Source organism: Aquarana catesbeiana, linkage group LG10 (assembly GCF_042186555.1).
Source record: "Aquarana catesbeiana isolate 2022-GZ linkage group LG10, ASM4218655v1, whole genome shotgun sequence".
NCBI lineage: Eukaryota > Metazoa > Chordata > Amphibia > Anura > Ranidae > Aquarana > Aquarana catesbeiana.
The window spans coordinates 53,391,223-53,407,914 of NC_133333.1; the positions used below are offsets into that span (position 1 = coordinate 53,391,223).

At 41.0% G+C, this 16,692-nt stretch overlaps 1 protein-coding gene across 1 annotated transcript in view; it reads right to left on the reverse strand.

Moving 5' to 3' along the window:
* LOC141110690 (insulin-like growth factor 3.L) overlaps positions 1 to 15,328 on the reverse strand; it is a 65,518-nt gene extending 50,190 nt beyond the window's left edge. The window contains exon 1 of the mRNA XM_073602188.1: positions 15,084 to 15,328. Within this exon, the coding sequence (XP_073458289.1) occupies positions 15,084 to 15,134 (51 nt within the window). The 5' untranslated portion in view covers positions 15,135 to 15,328. The remainder of the gene's footprint in view (positions 1 to 15,083) is intronic.
* Positions 15,329 to 16,692: the final 1,364 nt, after the last annotated feature.

Consider the following 16,692-nt stretch of genomic DNA (forward strand, 5'->3'; position numbering starts at 1 on the left):
CAAAAATAAAAAATAAAAGGTAAAATAAATATGAAAAAAAATTTAAACACACCCCGTCCCGCCAAGCTCGTGTGCAGAAGCGAACACATACATGACTAGCGCCCGCATATAAAAACGGTGTTTAAACCACACATGTGAGGTATTGCCGCGATCGGTAGAGTGAGAGCAATAATTCTAGCCCTAGACCTCCTCTGTAACTTAAAACATGCAACCTGTAGAATTTTTTAAACCTCGCCTATGGAGATTTTTTAGGGTAAATGTTTGTCGCCATTCCACGAGCAGGCACAATTTTGAAGCATGACATGTTGGGTATCAATTTACTCTGCGTAACATTATCTTTCACAATATAAAAAAAAATTGGGCTAACTTTACTGTTTTCTTATTTTTTAATTCAAAGTGCGCTTGTAAGACCGCTGAGCAAATACGGTGTGACAGAAAGTATTGCAACGACATTTTATTCTCTAGGGTGTAAAAAAAAATGTATAATGTTTGAGGGTTCTAAGTAATTTTTTAGCAAAAAAAAATGCTTTTGACTTGTAAACAACACATCTCAAAAAGAGGCTCGGTCCTTAAGTGGTTAAAGCCCCATACACACTATCAGATTTTCTGCTGAGTTTTTCCTTCAGATTTACCAAAACCATATAATATGAGGTCAAACCTTAAGAGTTTCAATGTGTTTGCAATCAGGCAGGCCCTACACTACATGGTTTTGGTAAATCTGAAGGAAAAACTCAGCAGAAAATCTGATATGTGTGTGTGTATGGGGCTTTAGGTTAATGCAAACCCTGCATGATCAAAGCATTGTTTATTAAAAAAAAAAAAACTTAAAAAAAAAAAAAAACTTTTATAAAAAAAAAAATGTAATGTATTTTTAGATTAAACTTTTATAAATTATTGCAACTGTCATGATATCACCCTCCTGTAATCCCGCATAGACTTTGCCATAGGAGAGGGAGGGAGGGCCAAAAAAATGCTAATCAGGTTCTTCTGTAGTGCAAAAGTGCTGACAAAAACATTTTGACAAGAGGAGAGGGCAGCGCGGGGAGAAGGATGACTCGTTTTTTTTTTTCATTTGACCTGCTCTTTAGATCTCATGCTTTCAGCTGCCTACATGTTCCCTTGCTAACATCTCATACAGAGTGTACACAACGTGCTTATGCAAAGTTTATGTTTATTAACTTTAATGCGTTGTACAAACAATAAGAATATCGGACGAATGATCATCCTTTTTTTTTTTTTTTTTTTTTTTTTTACATGCTAGTTTCATATCGAAAACCAATAGGTTACTGAAGTTCCAAAAAATCTCATACGACAGAATACAACTTTGGAAGTGATGTAATGTATTGTATTGTAATGTATTCTTTCATTTCCAAGCATGTGGGGTCTTGGTCCTACAAATAGCATACAAAAATCGTTAGCTCTGTTATCGTATGAGAAACATTTTCACAATTGTTCCTTCGGTTATTTAAGCATGAACTGTTGTGATCGGCTCTCGAAATCTGTGTACTAATAATCATATTATTGGACGATCTTTTTGAAAGTGGTATCTTTCGTCCGATTTTCTTGTTGTGTGTACTAGGCATTACTGTATGCATAATAGAAGCACAATGTAAAATCCTACAGTTTTAGTATAAAGGAGTTAAAGTGGAACTAAACCTTCAGTAATAAAAAATTGTAAGCAGGTAGGTACTATGACTCTTCTGTAATAAAACAAACTTATCTGCCTGTTTTCAATTTTCTGTTAAACGCACAGTAAGTCGCGCATGTGCAGCTCAGGACACATTCTCGCAAAGGTGCAAATCTTAATGCCCCGTCGGCCAATCAGGAGGCCAAAAGCCTGGCAATGTGAGAGTGTGAGCTTATATAAATGATTGGCGCTAGCTTGTGGATCCCATGCTGAGGAGCTGCCTTCCTGCTTACTGAACACATAAGGTCCCATTGTGTTAGTTCTGATACCGCCCTGCCTCTCCACCTCATCCAATCAGAAATTTTTGATTGAAAATGCAAAGTGTTCTATTAAGGGCGCCCATGCCAAGCCAGGGACCTCCTGTGTTCACAATGTAGCAGGCCAGCTGCTTGGCACGGGGCCCGGAAACTAGTGGTGATCACTGCAGTAGTGGTGCCTACTAGAGTGATGTCTAGCTTCCCCAGGGATCCCATAGGTATGGCACACACATACTTAAATTGGTTCAAGCTGGGCCAATGTATGTATGTAAAAATTGTTAAATAAAAATACCTGTTGATCCTGCCAGTGACCTATTCTTGCTGGTTTTTGGTGGCAACGATCTGCATGGTCATCTACCTTCTGCAGTGTTGTCACCGCTTGTCAATATTCTCCAAAAAAAGCCATATCTACTCTGCCTTATGATCCAAACGACCCAGGCATTGGGCAGAACCAAGCTGCTGTGCAATGAATGGCAGTGGCAGGATGAGCCACTGCCAATCAGTCACTCTTACCCAACCAATCAAGCAATCCAGCTGGGGAGGTATGCAGTGTTTGATTGATAGCGCTCCTCCTGTCATTGAAGTTCATAGCAGGGCAGACCCTTCCCACCTACCGCCTGGGTAATTTAGTTCTAAAAAGAGCAATGAAGTCATGTAAACTAGGCCTAAAAGGTGATATAAAATATATGGAAGCATATGGAAGCATACTCTGCTCTATAATTTGATGTGGGTGGAAATTCTCAACCTGGATTTCTAAAGAAGAATTTTGGATTTATGACTGCTTTACCTGAAACAGACCATTTACAACACACTTTTGAAAATCAAAAACATGATCCTCTAAACAGTAGTCTGATACGGTGAATGAGGTTGCCAAGCAGTTGGATAAAGTTGATGTCGGGAGAAAATAAAAAGTAAAATAAAAAGAGCATATTCAATACATTAACATTCCCTCATATTTTATCCCTTGTAAAACACTGCAAGTCTCCTCTAGCATCCAAACTAATTTCCTTGGTCTATTCCCAACTCAACAGACTAGCCTCTCTGTCTGCACATACTTATGTAACCAGATGGGAAGAGGATGTCGACTGCCCACAGAAACTATATGTCATTACTTTGACATTAAATGCCAGTGTTATGGCAGCAGCTAGCTGCCATAACCCCGGTATTGTTTTTTACTGTCATTGGATAAAAGTAGTCCTGCGGGCCCCCCGCCGCTTCCCGGATGTTAAAACCGGAAGTGATCCGATGCGGCCGTTCACTGGGCAGGAAGTCGAGTGAGGGCAAGATGGCCCCCACTCTTCTCTATGCCTGTGGAGGATTGGAGCAACCTCTTATGTCTTTCGGTTCTCGGGCATAAACAAATTATTTTTTCTTTTTTAAGTCAAAAATTGTAAAAATTAAAAAAAAAAAAAAAAAAATTATATATATATATATATATATATATATATATATATATATATATATATATATATATATATATATATATATATATATATATATATATATATATATATATATATATATATATATATATATAAAAAGAGGATCTGTCATTCTTATTTATATTACAAGAGCTGTTTACATTCCTTGTAACAGGAATAAAAGTGATAAATAAATAAAGGGACAGTGTAAAAAAAAAAAAAAATAAGAAAAAAAAATTTAAAACGCCCCATCCCTCTGTGCTGACACAAAAGCGAATGCATACATACGTCGCGCCTGCATATGTAAATGGTGTTCAAATCACACGTGAGGTATCGCCGTGATCGATAGAGCGACTGCACAAAATTCTAGCACAAAACCTTCTCTGTAATTCTAAACAGGTAACCAGTAAACATTTTTAAAGCACCGCCTATGTTTTTTTTTTTTTAAGTACCATAGTTTGTCACCATTCCACGAGCATGCACAATTTTAAAGCATGTCATGTTAAGAGCATATTAAATAAGGGCATTAGCCAATGCATTCCATTGGGTAATAAATTTAAAAGAGTGAACAAAAGCCCTGGATGGCTTATGTATATAAAAACAAAGGAGATGGCCTTCAAAAAATACAAGGTTGAGGGATTATCATCAGTATTCGGACTTTATAAAGAATGCAAGAGGAAATGTAAGGGTGCAATTAGGGCGGCTAAAATGGAACACGAAAGACACATAGCGGAGGAGAGCAAAAAAAATCTCAAGAAATTCTCTAAGCATGTAAACAGTAAAAAAGGGAGGACAGACCATATTGGCCCCATAAAGAATGAGGAAGGACATCTGGTTGCAAAGGATGGGGAGATGGCGAAGGTATTGAATTTATTCTTCTCCTCAATCTTCACAAGTGAATCGGGGGGCTTCAGTAACCAATGCTGCAGTGTTTATCCTTATGACACAACACAGGAAGCACCTCCATGGTTAATAGAGGACAAAATTAAAATTAGACTTGGGAAACTTAACATTATTAAATCACCGGGACCAGATGGGTGGCACCCGAGGGTCTTTAATGAATTCAGTCAAGTAATTGCCAGACCCTTGTTCTTAATTTTTACTGACAGTCTACTGACTGGAATGGTACCAGCTGATTGGCGAAAAGCCAATGTAGCACCAATATTTAAAAAGGGCCCAAAAAACATCCCTGGGTATTATAGACCAGTTAGCCTAATATCAATAGTATGCAAGCTCTTGGAGGGGATGATAAGGGATTATATGCAAGATTTTAGTAACAAGAACTGTATCATTAGCAGTAATCAGCATGGATTAATGAAGAATCGTTCTTGCCAAACCAATCTATTAACCTTCTATGAGGAGATGAGCTGCCAAGATAAAGGAAGGCCCGTAGACGTGGTGTATCTGGATTAAGCAAAAGCATTTGACACAGTTCCCCATAAATGTTTACTGTACAAAATTAGGTCTGTTGGCATGGACCATAGGGTGAGTACATGGATTGAAAACTGGCTACAAGGGCGAGTTCAGAGGGTGGTGATAAACGAGTACTTGGAATGGTCAGGGGTGGGTAGTGGGGTCCCCCAGGGTTCTGTGCTGGGACCAATCCTATTTAATTTGTTCGTAAACGATCTGGAGGATGGGATAAACAGTTCAATCTCTGTATTTGCGGACAACACTAAGCTAAGCAGGGCAATAACTTCTCAGCAGAATATGGAAACCTTGCAAATAGATCTGGACAAGTTAATGGGGTGGGCAACTACATGGCAAATGAGGTTCAATGTAGAAAAATGTAAAATAATGCATTTGGGTGGCAAAAATATGAATGCAATCTATACACTGGGGGGGAGAACCTCTGGGGGAATCTAGGATGGAAAAGGACCTGGTTGTCCTAGTAGATGATAGGGTCAGCAATGGCATGCAATGCCAAGCTGCTGCTAACAAAGCAAACAGATTATTGGCATGCATTAAAAAGGGGATTAATTCCAGAGATAAAGCGATAATTCTCCCGCTCTACAAGACTCTGGTCCGGCCGCACCTAGAGTATGCTGTCCAGTTCTGGGCACCAGTCCTCAGGAAGGATGTACTGGAAATGGAGCGAGTACAAAGAAGGGCAAGAAAGCTAATAAAGGGTCTGGAGGATATTAGTTATGAGGTTGGGAGTACTGAACTTATTCTCTCTGGAGAAGAGACACTTGAGAGGGGATATGATTTCAATTTACCAATACCGTACTGGTGACCCCACAATAGGGATAAAACTTTTTTGTGGACAGGAGTTTAACAAGTAATGTGGCCACTCATTAAAATTAGAAAAGAGGTTTAACCTTAAACTACGTAGAGGGTTATTTACTGAAAGAGCGGCAAGGAAGTGGAATTCCCTTCCACAGGCGGTGGTCTCAGTGGGGAGCATCGGTAGTTTCAAAAAACTATTAGATAATCACCTGAATGACCGCAACATACAGGGATATGTAATGAAATACTGACATATAATCACATACATAGGTTGGACTTGTGTGTGATGTTGTGTATCATTTACTCGGCGTAACGTCATCTTTCATATTATTCATAAAATTGGGGTAACAATTATGTTGTGTTTTTTTTTAAATCCACTAAAGTGTATTTTTTTCCCCAAAAAAATTGCGTTTGAAAAACCGCTGCGCAAATGCAGTATGACATAAAATATTGCAAGGTTCACCATTTTATTCTCTAGGGTCTCTGCTAAAAAAAATGTATAATGTTTGGGGGTTCTAAGTAATTTTCTAGAAAAAAATACTAATTTAAACATGTAAACAAAAAGTTCCAGAAAAGTCCTGGTCAGCAAGTGGTTAAGGGCCCAAAAATTTGAAAAAAAACTGGCAAGAAATAATGTGCACTATCGCAACCTGTTCTATTAACGTTACCACCTTAGAGTCGGCTAATAAGGTACTTACAAGATAGTACCTGGTACCTTCAAAATTGGCCCATATGTTCCCCGGACATTCGGGTTTATGTTTCAGAGTGTAGTGGTACCCCTGTATGGGCTGCTGGTAGTTGTGATCTGTCTCTCACCCTGCGCAGCCAGGCACATGAATTCCCAGACATCCAACAGTCAAGAAATAATCCTTGCACTTGTTTTTGGTTTTTTTCTTTATTTAGGGGATTTAACTTGGCTGGGGATAGGGTACTTATGGGATGCCCACTTGGTTGCAGATTAGAAGTTAGGGACTGTACCTATATACACCACCGGTATATACAAATACTTCTCCTCTTCTTCCTCTAGCACAAACTTGCTTGTAGAGGACCAGGACCAGCTAGCACTGAATTGCAGGCCTGACACTCTCTCTACCAGGCCTACAGCGAAAATGCCTGTTGCAGGCAGGGACTGCGGGCCCCTATTGTGTAGCAAAAAATGGTAGTCCTAGTGCTACTGATCCCAGTTCCACCTCATCACTCCCCCCAGACTGCGGAGCTCCCTCAAAGGCCACGACAGCCTAATGCCGCGTACACGCGATCGGAAAGTCGGCCAGCAAAAGGCCGATGAGAGCTTTTGGTCGGAAAATGCAACCATGTGTATGCTCCATTGAACTTTTGCTGGACGAATTCCAGCCAGCAAAAGATTGAGAGCATGTTCTCAATTTTTCGGTCGGAAAAAGTTCCTATCCGAAAATGTGATTGTCTATAGCAATTCCGAAGCACAAAATTCCTACGCATGCTCGGCGACAATTCAACGCATGCTCGGAAGCATTGAATTTCATTTTCTTCGCTCGTCGTAGTGTTGTACGTCACCGCGTTCTTGACAGTCGAAAGTTCAGCAAACTTTTGTGTGACCGTGTATGCAAGGCAAGCTTGAGCGGAGCGTCGGAAAAGCCATCATATCTTTTTCCGACCATAATTCCGATCGTGTGTACACGGCATAACTCTCCATCTCCAGTTTACACTCAAACAACTCCTCTCCAGCTGGGCTGGCCCTGAGTATTTGAGGAGGCCTGCCCCCTGCCAATCCAAGTTGAGGATTGGTCAGGGACCTCAGAATACTCCAGGCAGCTCCACCTCACCCCTCTTCCTATATTTCCAGAAGATTCTAGCACGTTCTGGAAATAAGTGGGAGGTCTCAGTGATGCTGCCAGTGAGTCCTACAGCTCTACCTGGATCTCTGCCAACCCAGGAAACAAAACAAGCAGGCCTGACTACCAGCCAAGCCCGCATAAATTTGCCTACACTAACAAAAAAAAAAAAAAAAAACAATCTTTCACACCTAGCACACTAGAGGGTGCTACAAGAGGATGCCAGGTTACAGGCAATGTCTTGTGCACAAGTTATTCAGGATCCTAGAGACCCCTGGCTAGCACTTCTACACTTCAAACCTCCTGGTGTTACTAAAACAGTTTAAACTTACCCATTTAGTTCTTCCAGCTTCTAAAATGACTCTAAAATGGAACATTTCATATTCCAGATATGTGCCTGCTGTACCATGTACTTGTATGAAAAAGTATCCTGTTCTCTTTGTATTGCTTCCTTTATGTGAAATCCCTGGAATTCTTGCCAGTCCCTCTGCTTTCCTATTAAAAACTGACCACACTAGGAGAGCACAACATGGTCATTTCTCTAGCTGTTCTAGGAACTGAGCCTGCTCTCCCCCAATGATCTGACACTCCCCTCCTGCATAGCCATTCATTGGGAAGACTAGTGTGATGCTGTTTCTTCTTCCCAGCTTTAATGCAGCTGAGAACACAGGGTATGTGATCACATTAAAAAAAAGATATTTATAATGTTTTTTATATATACACACACAAATGTTTTGCCCTTTATTTTTTAAATGGAATGGGTTGTTTTACAAGATGAGGGTTTACATATACGTTAATGCTTTTATTATATGTAATCTTTGAGGAACAGGGCCCTCCTAATCCTCTTGAATTGCAATGCAACCGTGTTCCTTTATAATGTAAAGAGCTGGGCAAACTGTTGAGTTATTTCAATCCTGTATAAAAAATGCACCTCTATAGACACACATATATATCTAGTTAAAGGATTTTTACTTAAAAGAGTTAAAGGAGTTTACTTTCTGGAACGTGTTACATGTTCCACCCATATTTAGGCTGCAACATGTAACATGTTCCAGCTCCTGCCGCCTCTTCCCCAGATCAACAGCTCAGTGTGACAGTGAGAGGGGGATCTTCTCCCCGTGCCCACTGTCACAATTCAAAAACAGCACAGCCATGCAGGGCTTCACCCACGGGGCCACAGCCTTCATTCACAGTATCCTGTGAATGAATGAACTACAAGTACCATCAGCCACCGCAGCAGACAGCTTGTCATTCTGAATAAACTGCGAGGGTGCTGATGAGCGCCCTTGTAGTTTATTCACAAGCCCTGCAGCTTTCAAACTGACAGCCTGTACGGAGATATGAACTGAAAGCTGCAAGGCTTGTCTGCAGAAGCCTGACATTGCACCCCTGATCCACTGATTACGGGGTGCAATGCTTTCCGGGCTCCTGCAAGAAAAAATAATGAATGCAATTTTTTTTCCCGCAAAAATATGTGCATTCATTATTTTTTTTCTAAAAAAGGTAAACTTATGTTTTAATATTCTTTGTAAAAGAATGCAGAATATTTATCAGTAATATATATATATATATTGTGACATTGGGGATTGTTCAGCTCAAGTGGATAGATGCGTTTTAGTGCAGTGAGTCCACATCAGAGAGGCATTTATAGTTAAGGGCCTGGTAGCCCACGTTTATTAAAGGAAAAAACAACAAAAGTCCATCCAGGAATCCCACGCAGGGGTCCAAGCTTCAATTAAACACACAAAATCCAAATGAAAATGCTAGCCCACCTGGCTACTCTTCAGCAGTAATGCTGCTATAGGGAACAGGCCCCTCAAACAAGCTGCTTGGATGCACACAGTCTTAGGCTCCTTGGTCACACACAGTTTCAAGAGCTTCAATGCACACAGCTTCTGGCTCCTTTGACGCACACAGCTTTACAGCCCTTCAATGCACACAGCTTCTGGCTCCCTGGACGCACACAGCTTTGAAGCCCTTCAACGCACACAGCATCTGGCTCCTTGGACGCACATAGCTTTGAAGCCCTTCAACGCACACAGCATCTGTTCTCACACAGAGACACTTACTAGCAGCCACTGCTCCAACTTCACCTTCCTCCACCCTTTCTGCTCTCACCAGTCCCTCGTTATATGGGCTGTGTGCACCTGGGCACACACCCTGCTGGCTGTCCACAAGACCCGGACACAGGGTTGGAGATCCCGTCCCACCCAAGACTCTGAAGGATCTCCAAACTACAGAGCCCCATAAGGAACTAGCAAAACCTGGAGAAAACTGCCAGAGCAGTTCTCTCCACCTCAAACCTACACTCTGTAGCTCTGCACTCAGACAATATGCAGACTCTGTGTCCACTTTAACCCCATTTTCATAGTGACAGAGCCGTGCTCTGCCACAATATATATATATATATATATATATATATATATAATATATATATACACACACACACTGTGCAGGCACTATTGTCAGCAGAAGACATGCAAATGATCTGGGAATTGCACGTTGCACTGTTTGCATACTGATACAAGACAATTGGTAAATATTAACTTCATGTTATAGCTGCATTTTGGCATTCTGCGATATTTATAACAGCAACGTGGCGACAGCAGGCGCAGTGGGGCAATGCTCCCATCCTGTGTAAATGAAATGTAGCCTTTTGTAAACATTCAAAGAGTAGATAATAAATAAGACCAGCACAGAATCACGCAGGCACAGCTGAAAAGTACCAAACAAATAATTACATCTTTATTCTTTAGCAATGCAAACTGTGGCGTCCAGATGTAGACAAACAACACATTCCAGCACGGCTGGTGTGCAGGGTTTGCTGAGATTGGTAGTGCCTTAGCATTAGCAGCTGGCATACTGCTATATAATCCTACCCTTCACAGAGATCACCCAAACAATGATATTTACATATGAAAAAAATGTGTAACTAAGATAAGAGCGCTTAGACATGCAGCAGTTCACTTGTTAAGGCTGTGCTTAGATTCATGATAATCTGAAATTTAGCCAGGGTGCTGCCTTTCTTTGAAATATTACCAGGAACAAATCAGTGTTCAGAGCTTCCAGATGCACCATTCAGCTATAAAATGAGAGATCTTAATAATTGCCCCAAAACGGTTGGTTTTCCACTGCAGATTATTCAGTAACGAATGAAAAAATAAAACTGCATTTGCATTGTTTCATTCTGATAGAACCAAAAAAATTAAAACACAATAGCATTGTAGTTTAGGAAAACAGTATTTTTAGAACTGTTAAACTAGCCTGGTAGGTTTTTTTCTGATGATAGATATATAGATAGATAGATAGATAGATAGATAGATAGATAGATAGATAGATAGATAGATAGATAGATAGATAGATAGATAGATAGATAGATCACTTATTTAATCATAGCTCCCAACTGTCCCTGATTTGGAGCAATGTTCCTCTGTCCCTCTTTCCTCCTCATTTGTCCCTCATTTTGGTCTGATCTATATAGTTGTATATAAAATGCACTTTTTATCTTTCAAAAAGTGTTTCCCAATGCCAAACCTTTCACCCAAATTCTAAATTGCTGCATCAATTTTAAAAGCCAATATAAAGGAAAAGTAGTGGTTAAAAAAAAAAAGCACTTGTGGATTTAATTACCGTATTTATCGGCGTATAACACGCACTTTTTTCCCCTTAAAATCAGGGGAAAATTGTGGGTGCGTGTTATACTCCGATCCCCGCTGTTTGTGAGGGGTAAAACTGCCGTCGCCGAAAAAGACCGAGAATAGCCGAGCCGAGTACACAGTACACTTGGGTCGGCTCTTCTCGGCTGCGCTCGTATTGACGCCGTCCCGCCTCCCTGCTATCTGAGTGGGAGAGTTGCGAGCGTCGCCGAAAAAGACCAAGCCGAGTGTACTGTGTACTCGGCTCGGCTAGGCTCCACTTGCAGTCCCGCCTCCTAGCCCCACCATTGGACTGGTGATGTGTCCATCATAGGAGCCGGGCCAATGGGCGGGACTGTGAGATGAGCAGCGCAATAATTTAAAACATCTCAGCGGCGCAGTCATTAAACGATAATGCTGCAATTTTGGGCAAGGCTGCGGATGAACACTGGGCAAGGCTGGACACTGGGCAAGGCTGCAGATGAACACTGGGCAAGGCTGCAGATGGACACTGGGCAAGGCTGGACACTGGGCAAGGCTGGACACTGGGCAAGGCTGCAGATGGACGCTGGACAAGGCTGGACACTGGGCAAGGCTGGGCAAGGCTGCAGCTGGACACTGGGCAAGGCTGGACACTGGGCAAGGCTGGGCAAGGCTGCAGCTGGACACTGGGCAAGGCTGGACACTGGGCAAGGCTGTGCAAGGCTGCAACTGGACACTGGGCAAGGCTGGACACTGGGCAAGGCTGTGCAAGGCTGCAACTGGACACTGGGCAAGGCTGGACACTGGGCAAGGCTGGGCAAGGCTGCAGCTGGACACTGGGCAAGGCTGGACACTGGGCAAGGCTGTGCAAGGCTGCAACTGGACACTGGGCAAGGCTGGACACTGGGCAAGGCTGCAGATGGACACTGGGCAAGGCTGCAGATACACACTTCAAATGTAAGTTTTTTTCCTTAAACTTCCCTCCTAAAAGTTTTTTTCTTTAAAATTCCCTCCTAAACTTGGGGTGCGTGTTATACGCGGCGCGTGTTATACGCCGATAAATACGGTAACTTTTTGGTTTTTTTTGGGGGGGTGGGGTTATTTCCCTTTTAAGGGGGCGTGGCAGGGGACGTATGCTATGCCTACATACATTTGCTAGTAGGTGTCCCTCATTCCCCTCTCAAAATGTTGGGAGGTATGATTTAATTAAGCAAAAAAAAAAAGAAAAAAAAGTTCCATAATTCATAAAAACTAATCAGATTTCACTTTTATCAGAAGTTATAATAGTGAACAAAAAATTCTGATTGGTTGATGTTGGCTACTGTACTCTGTATATTTCATGATCCTTATTATATAACAAACAAAACTGCATATGGTAAAATATTTGTGTTTTAGGCTTGGTTCACACCTACGGGTGGCACCGAGCACACTCACACTACGTTTCTGCACGTAGCATGTACAGTAGGGCAGCCCATTCATTTCAGTGAGCTACCCTACGCACGAGAAACACAGAAAAGAAGTCCCTGACTCTTTTCCAAAAATGTGCCACACCAAACTGCATGGTGTGCGTGGGGGTACCATTAACAATTACCGGCACTGCCGTGCGTCTGCTAAATAGCAGCACACTGCTGTACATGTCAGGAAAGGTGTGACTTTGCACAAATTCCCAACACGTAAAGCTGTAAACCTAACTTTAGTATATTTACATTTAAATACTAATAACTATAATGGTCTCTTATTGAGACATTCCCTTCTGGGTAACTAAACTTACTCTATACTATATACCAAAATTTCATTTTGATTAAATTTATGACAAGCAACAGTAGTTTTTCAGTATGTCTTTGCTAAGATAAATGTGAATAGATATCATTTTTTGATATATAGTATAGTATATGTTTAGTTGTCTAGAGGAGAACACCTCCAATAATAATAATAATTATAATAATAGTAATCATAGAGGGTCATAGTAATTCATTTACATTTTTATGCCCACCTGGGTAATAACATTTCATACATTGAGAATCATAAGTGGTATATCTTTGAGATACTGGATAACTATGCTTTGTGAATTATTTCACATTTACTTGAAAATTCAGTAGCAAGTTAATAAATGTAAAATATCAGTTTGCATTTTGCCATTGTCAATTTTTCTTTCTTTTTTTTTTTGCTTTGTGTTAAAGCGTCAGGCATTTCCAGATCCGATGCAGAACTGATATCAGGGATACAGGAGTAAAAAAAGTAATATTAATAACATTTATTGTAATATTATTCATAATATTAAATCATATTAAAATCATATTGGTCAGTCTATAAGAGCATGCTTTGAACTTTGTTACCGTGTAAGCTTTGTAACACACATACATTGTAATGCCGCAAACACACGCTCGGACATTCCGACAACAAAATCCTGGATTCTTTTCTGACGGATGTTGGCGCAAACTTGTCTTGCATACACACGGTCGCACAAATGTTGTCGGAAAATTTGGACGTCAAGAACGCGGTGAAAAAAATGAAAAAATGACGTTCAATAGCCAGTGCGGCTCTTCTGCTTGATCCCGAGCATGCGTGGAATTTTGTGCGTCGGAATTGTCTACACACGCTCGGAATTTCTGACAACGGATTTTGCTGTCGGAAAATTTGAGATCCAGCTCTCAAATTTTTGTTGTCGGAAATTCCGACAACAAATGTCCGATGGAGCCTACACACGGTCGGAATTTCCGACAACAAGTTCCCATCGAACATTAGTGTGCCATATCATTTAGTCATAGTTGCCTTCATTAAAAAAAACAAAAATGAAAAAAAAAACAAATCTATCATGTCTACTATATTGTATTCATCTGAGCAGACTATGCAGCAAAAAAAAGCAATTGTTAATTATTTTTAAAACTGTAATATTGCTAAATTATAATTGCAACTCTCCAACACTTATTAACATAAAAAGACCAAAAATTGACAAAATTTTTGACAAAATGACAACACCATTTTAACTTTGCAACTGTGTTTAGTCAGTACAAGATATTTAAGGGACAAGTTTTTAGACTCTGGCGGTGCATTCATAGATATCTGTTTACTACATGTCATTTTCAAGCAAGGTAGGTATACAAGTGAGCATGCAAGATTTATGCCACACTTGGTCTGTATTTCATGCTGGTAACATTTTCAAGAGACGAGAAATTTAAGAGACAAATCTTAAACCCTTGGCGGTAAATTCATAGACAATTGGCTACGATATGCATAGCAAATATTGGCTTTAAATAAACTAAAATTGTGTTTCATTAAAATTATATATATCAGTTTTAAGCAAGGTATACAATTGAGAATAAATACCGAATTTTATGCCACACTTGGCCAGTATTTGATGCTGGTAACATATTCAAGAGACAAGAATTTTAAGAGACAAATCTTGAAACCTTGGTGGTGAATTCATAGACAGTTGGCCACGATATGCTTTGCACATATTGGTTTTAAATAAAGTAAAATTGCGCTGGATTACAAAATATATATCAGTTTTAAGCAAGGTTTACAAACTGAGAATACAGAATTTATGCCACGCTTGTCAATATTTCATGCTGGTGACATTTCCATAGACAAGAAACTTAAGAGAAAACTCTTGAAACCTTGGCAGGGAATTCATAGACAGTTGGCTAGTAAATATCAATTTTAAGTAAAACAAAACGACATTCGATTAAAAAAATTCTGGCGTCATTTCCAGGCACAAAAAACTTGGGACAAATCTTGGAAACCTGGTGGTGAATTCATAGACAGCTTCCTACAATATGCTTAGTAATTAGTACCGGTTTCAAGCAAAGTTTACAAGTGAGCATGCTCGGTATAATTCATGACAGTTCACCTAGTCATTGGCAGCTATGCCTGGTATGGACTAGGACTTGTAAGAGTTAAATATTTACAGCTGCAGACAGGGTTGTCTCAGTATAGCTATCACTTCACTCTTTTTTTGCTTGGTAATAATCGGTAATAATCAATAGATTTGCTGCGTTAGCAAACAGGGTTAGAGGTCATTGTGCAAGGGGACTTAGAAATAGGAAGTAAAATGCAATTACCTTTCTTGTCAGCTTAGGCGTTTTTTGCTTTCTGCAGTCCCCGGGACACATGACTGTCAATGTGCCTGTAATATCGACTGACTGTATGGTGGCATGCACAGTGTTTCACAGCACAGAGGGCTGAGGACAGGACTTTGCACTGTGCGAGGTCTCAGGCCATGTAGCTGCTAGTTCTGATGTCCAGGAGGTGTTTGCCTGAGAGAAGCCCATGGGAAGGCAAGGGGACTCAGCAGTGTATGGATTTGAAAGGTGGAGGAGGTTCCTTCCTGGCTGTCCATCTGGACAGAGGCATGGGGGAGGGTTCCCTGAATAGCCCAGATATTAGTTGTTGGCTGACCACACAATACCTTTTTTTCCCTAGCAATGAGATCAATCTAAATCAGGTAACACAGGTGACAGCATTACTTTAGCTGCAAAGACTTGCCAGTGGGCTGGAAATTATTGCCACGTGATTATATTTAAACTTATGCGATACACAGAACATTCCCATGCTGTGAGAACTTTAAATAATACATTGTCAGAGTTGGGGAAACAATTGAGGCTGCATGCAGAACTCATAATGGGCCAAAGGTTATCTAAGTCAGTGCTTCTCAACCGGGGTGCTGTGTGGGTTCCTCTGGGGTGCCACGAGCATGGGACCCAGTTTGCCCTAGATCAGAGTCCTGAGTTTCCATGGTGCAGGTGGGCCAGCCACCAGCACCATAACCACCAGTGACACGCTAGGGCACTAAGCACAATGTCATTCATTGCTATGGTGTTGGCAGCTTATGGTGCTGATCCAGGGCAGGTGGCATGCAGGGCTTCCCTCAGCTTTCGAAGGAGTGCATAAGTCTGACTTCTCCAGACCTGCTCCACCACCTGACCTGTGCTGCACTTTTGCATAGGAAGAGGGAACTGTGTGATTTGGGGGCTCTATGATGGGGGAACATCGGTGTGATGAAACGACTAAACTCTGATGTGATGGAAGGACTCAGGCATATAGGAGAGACTCTGATGTATAGAGAGGACTTTGACATATAGAAAGGATTCTGACATAATGAGGAGTAACTCTGAAGTGATAGGAGGACCTTTGACCTGATTGGGGGACCTCTGATGTGAAGGTGGGGTTTTGATGTGAAGTTCATTTCATTGAGACGATTTTGTGCACTGTCTCAGGCCCAGGTTTCCTATTGATAAGTAATATTTCAGTTTTTTACATTTTAGACTGGGATAGCTTGGAATCATATATACTTATGAAGGGCACAAAGTTTGAAACAAGCTTAAGAAGCACTGGTCTAAGTGGTCAATGTTTGCCTTGCATCATTGGGCCCCTTGGGGCAATTTTTATCAAGGACACTATCAGTGTGGAGTTTGTATGTTCTTGAGCACATCTGTGTGGGTTTTCACTCAGTGCTATGATATTGTGTAAGTTCCTGCCAAATTGCCTTATGTGTGTGTTTCTGTAGTGCTAATCAGATACTTTGACTTTAAACCTCTTCCGGATGTGGGCCGATGTGAAAGGCTCAACATGCTCTGTAAAGCATTGCAGAAATAGTGTCATTACTAAATAAACAATCTCAGGCAGATCTTGGATCTTCCTTGTGGTCAACATTCTACAAGTGATGGGCAG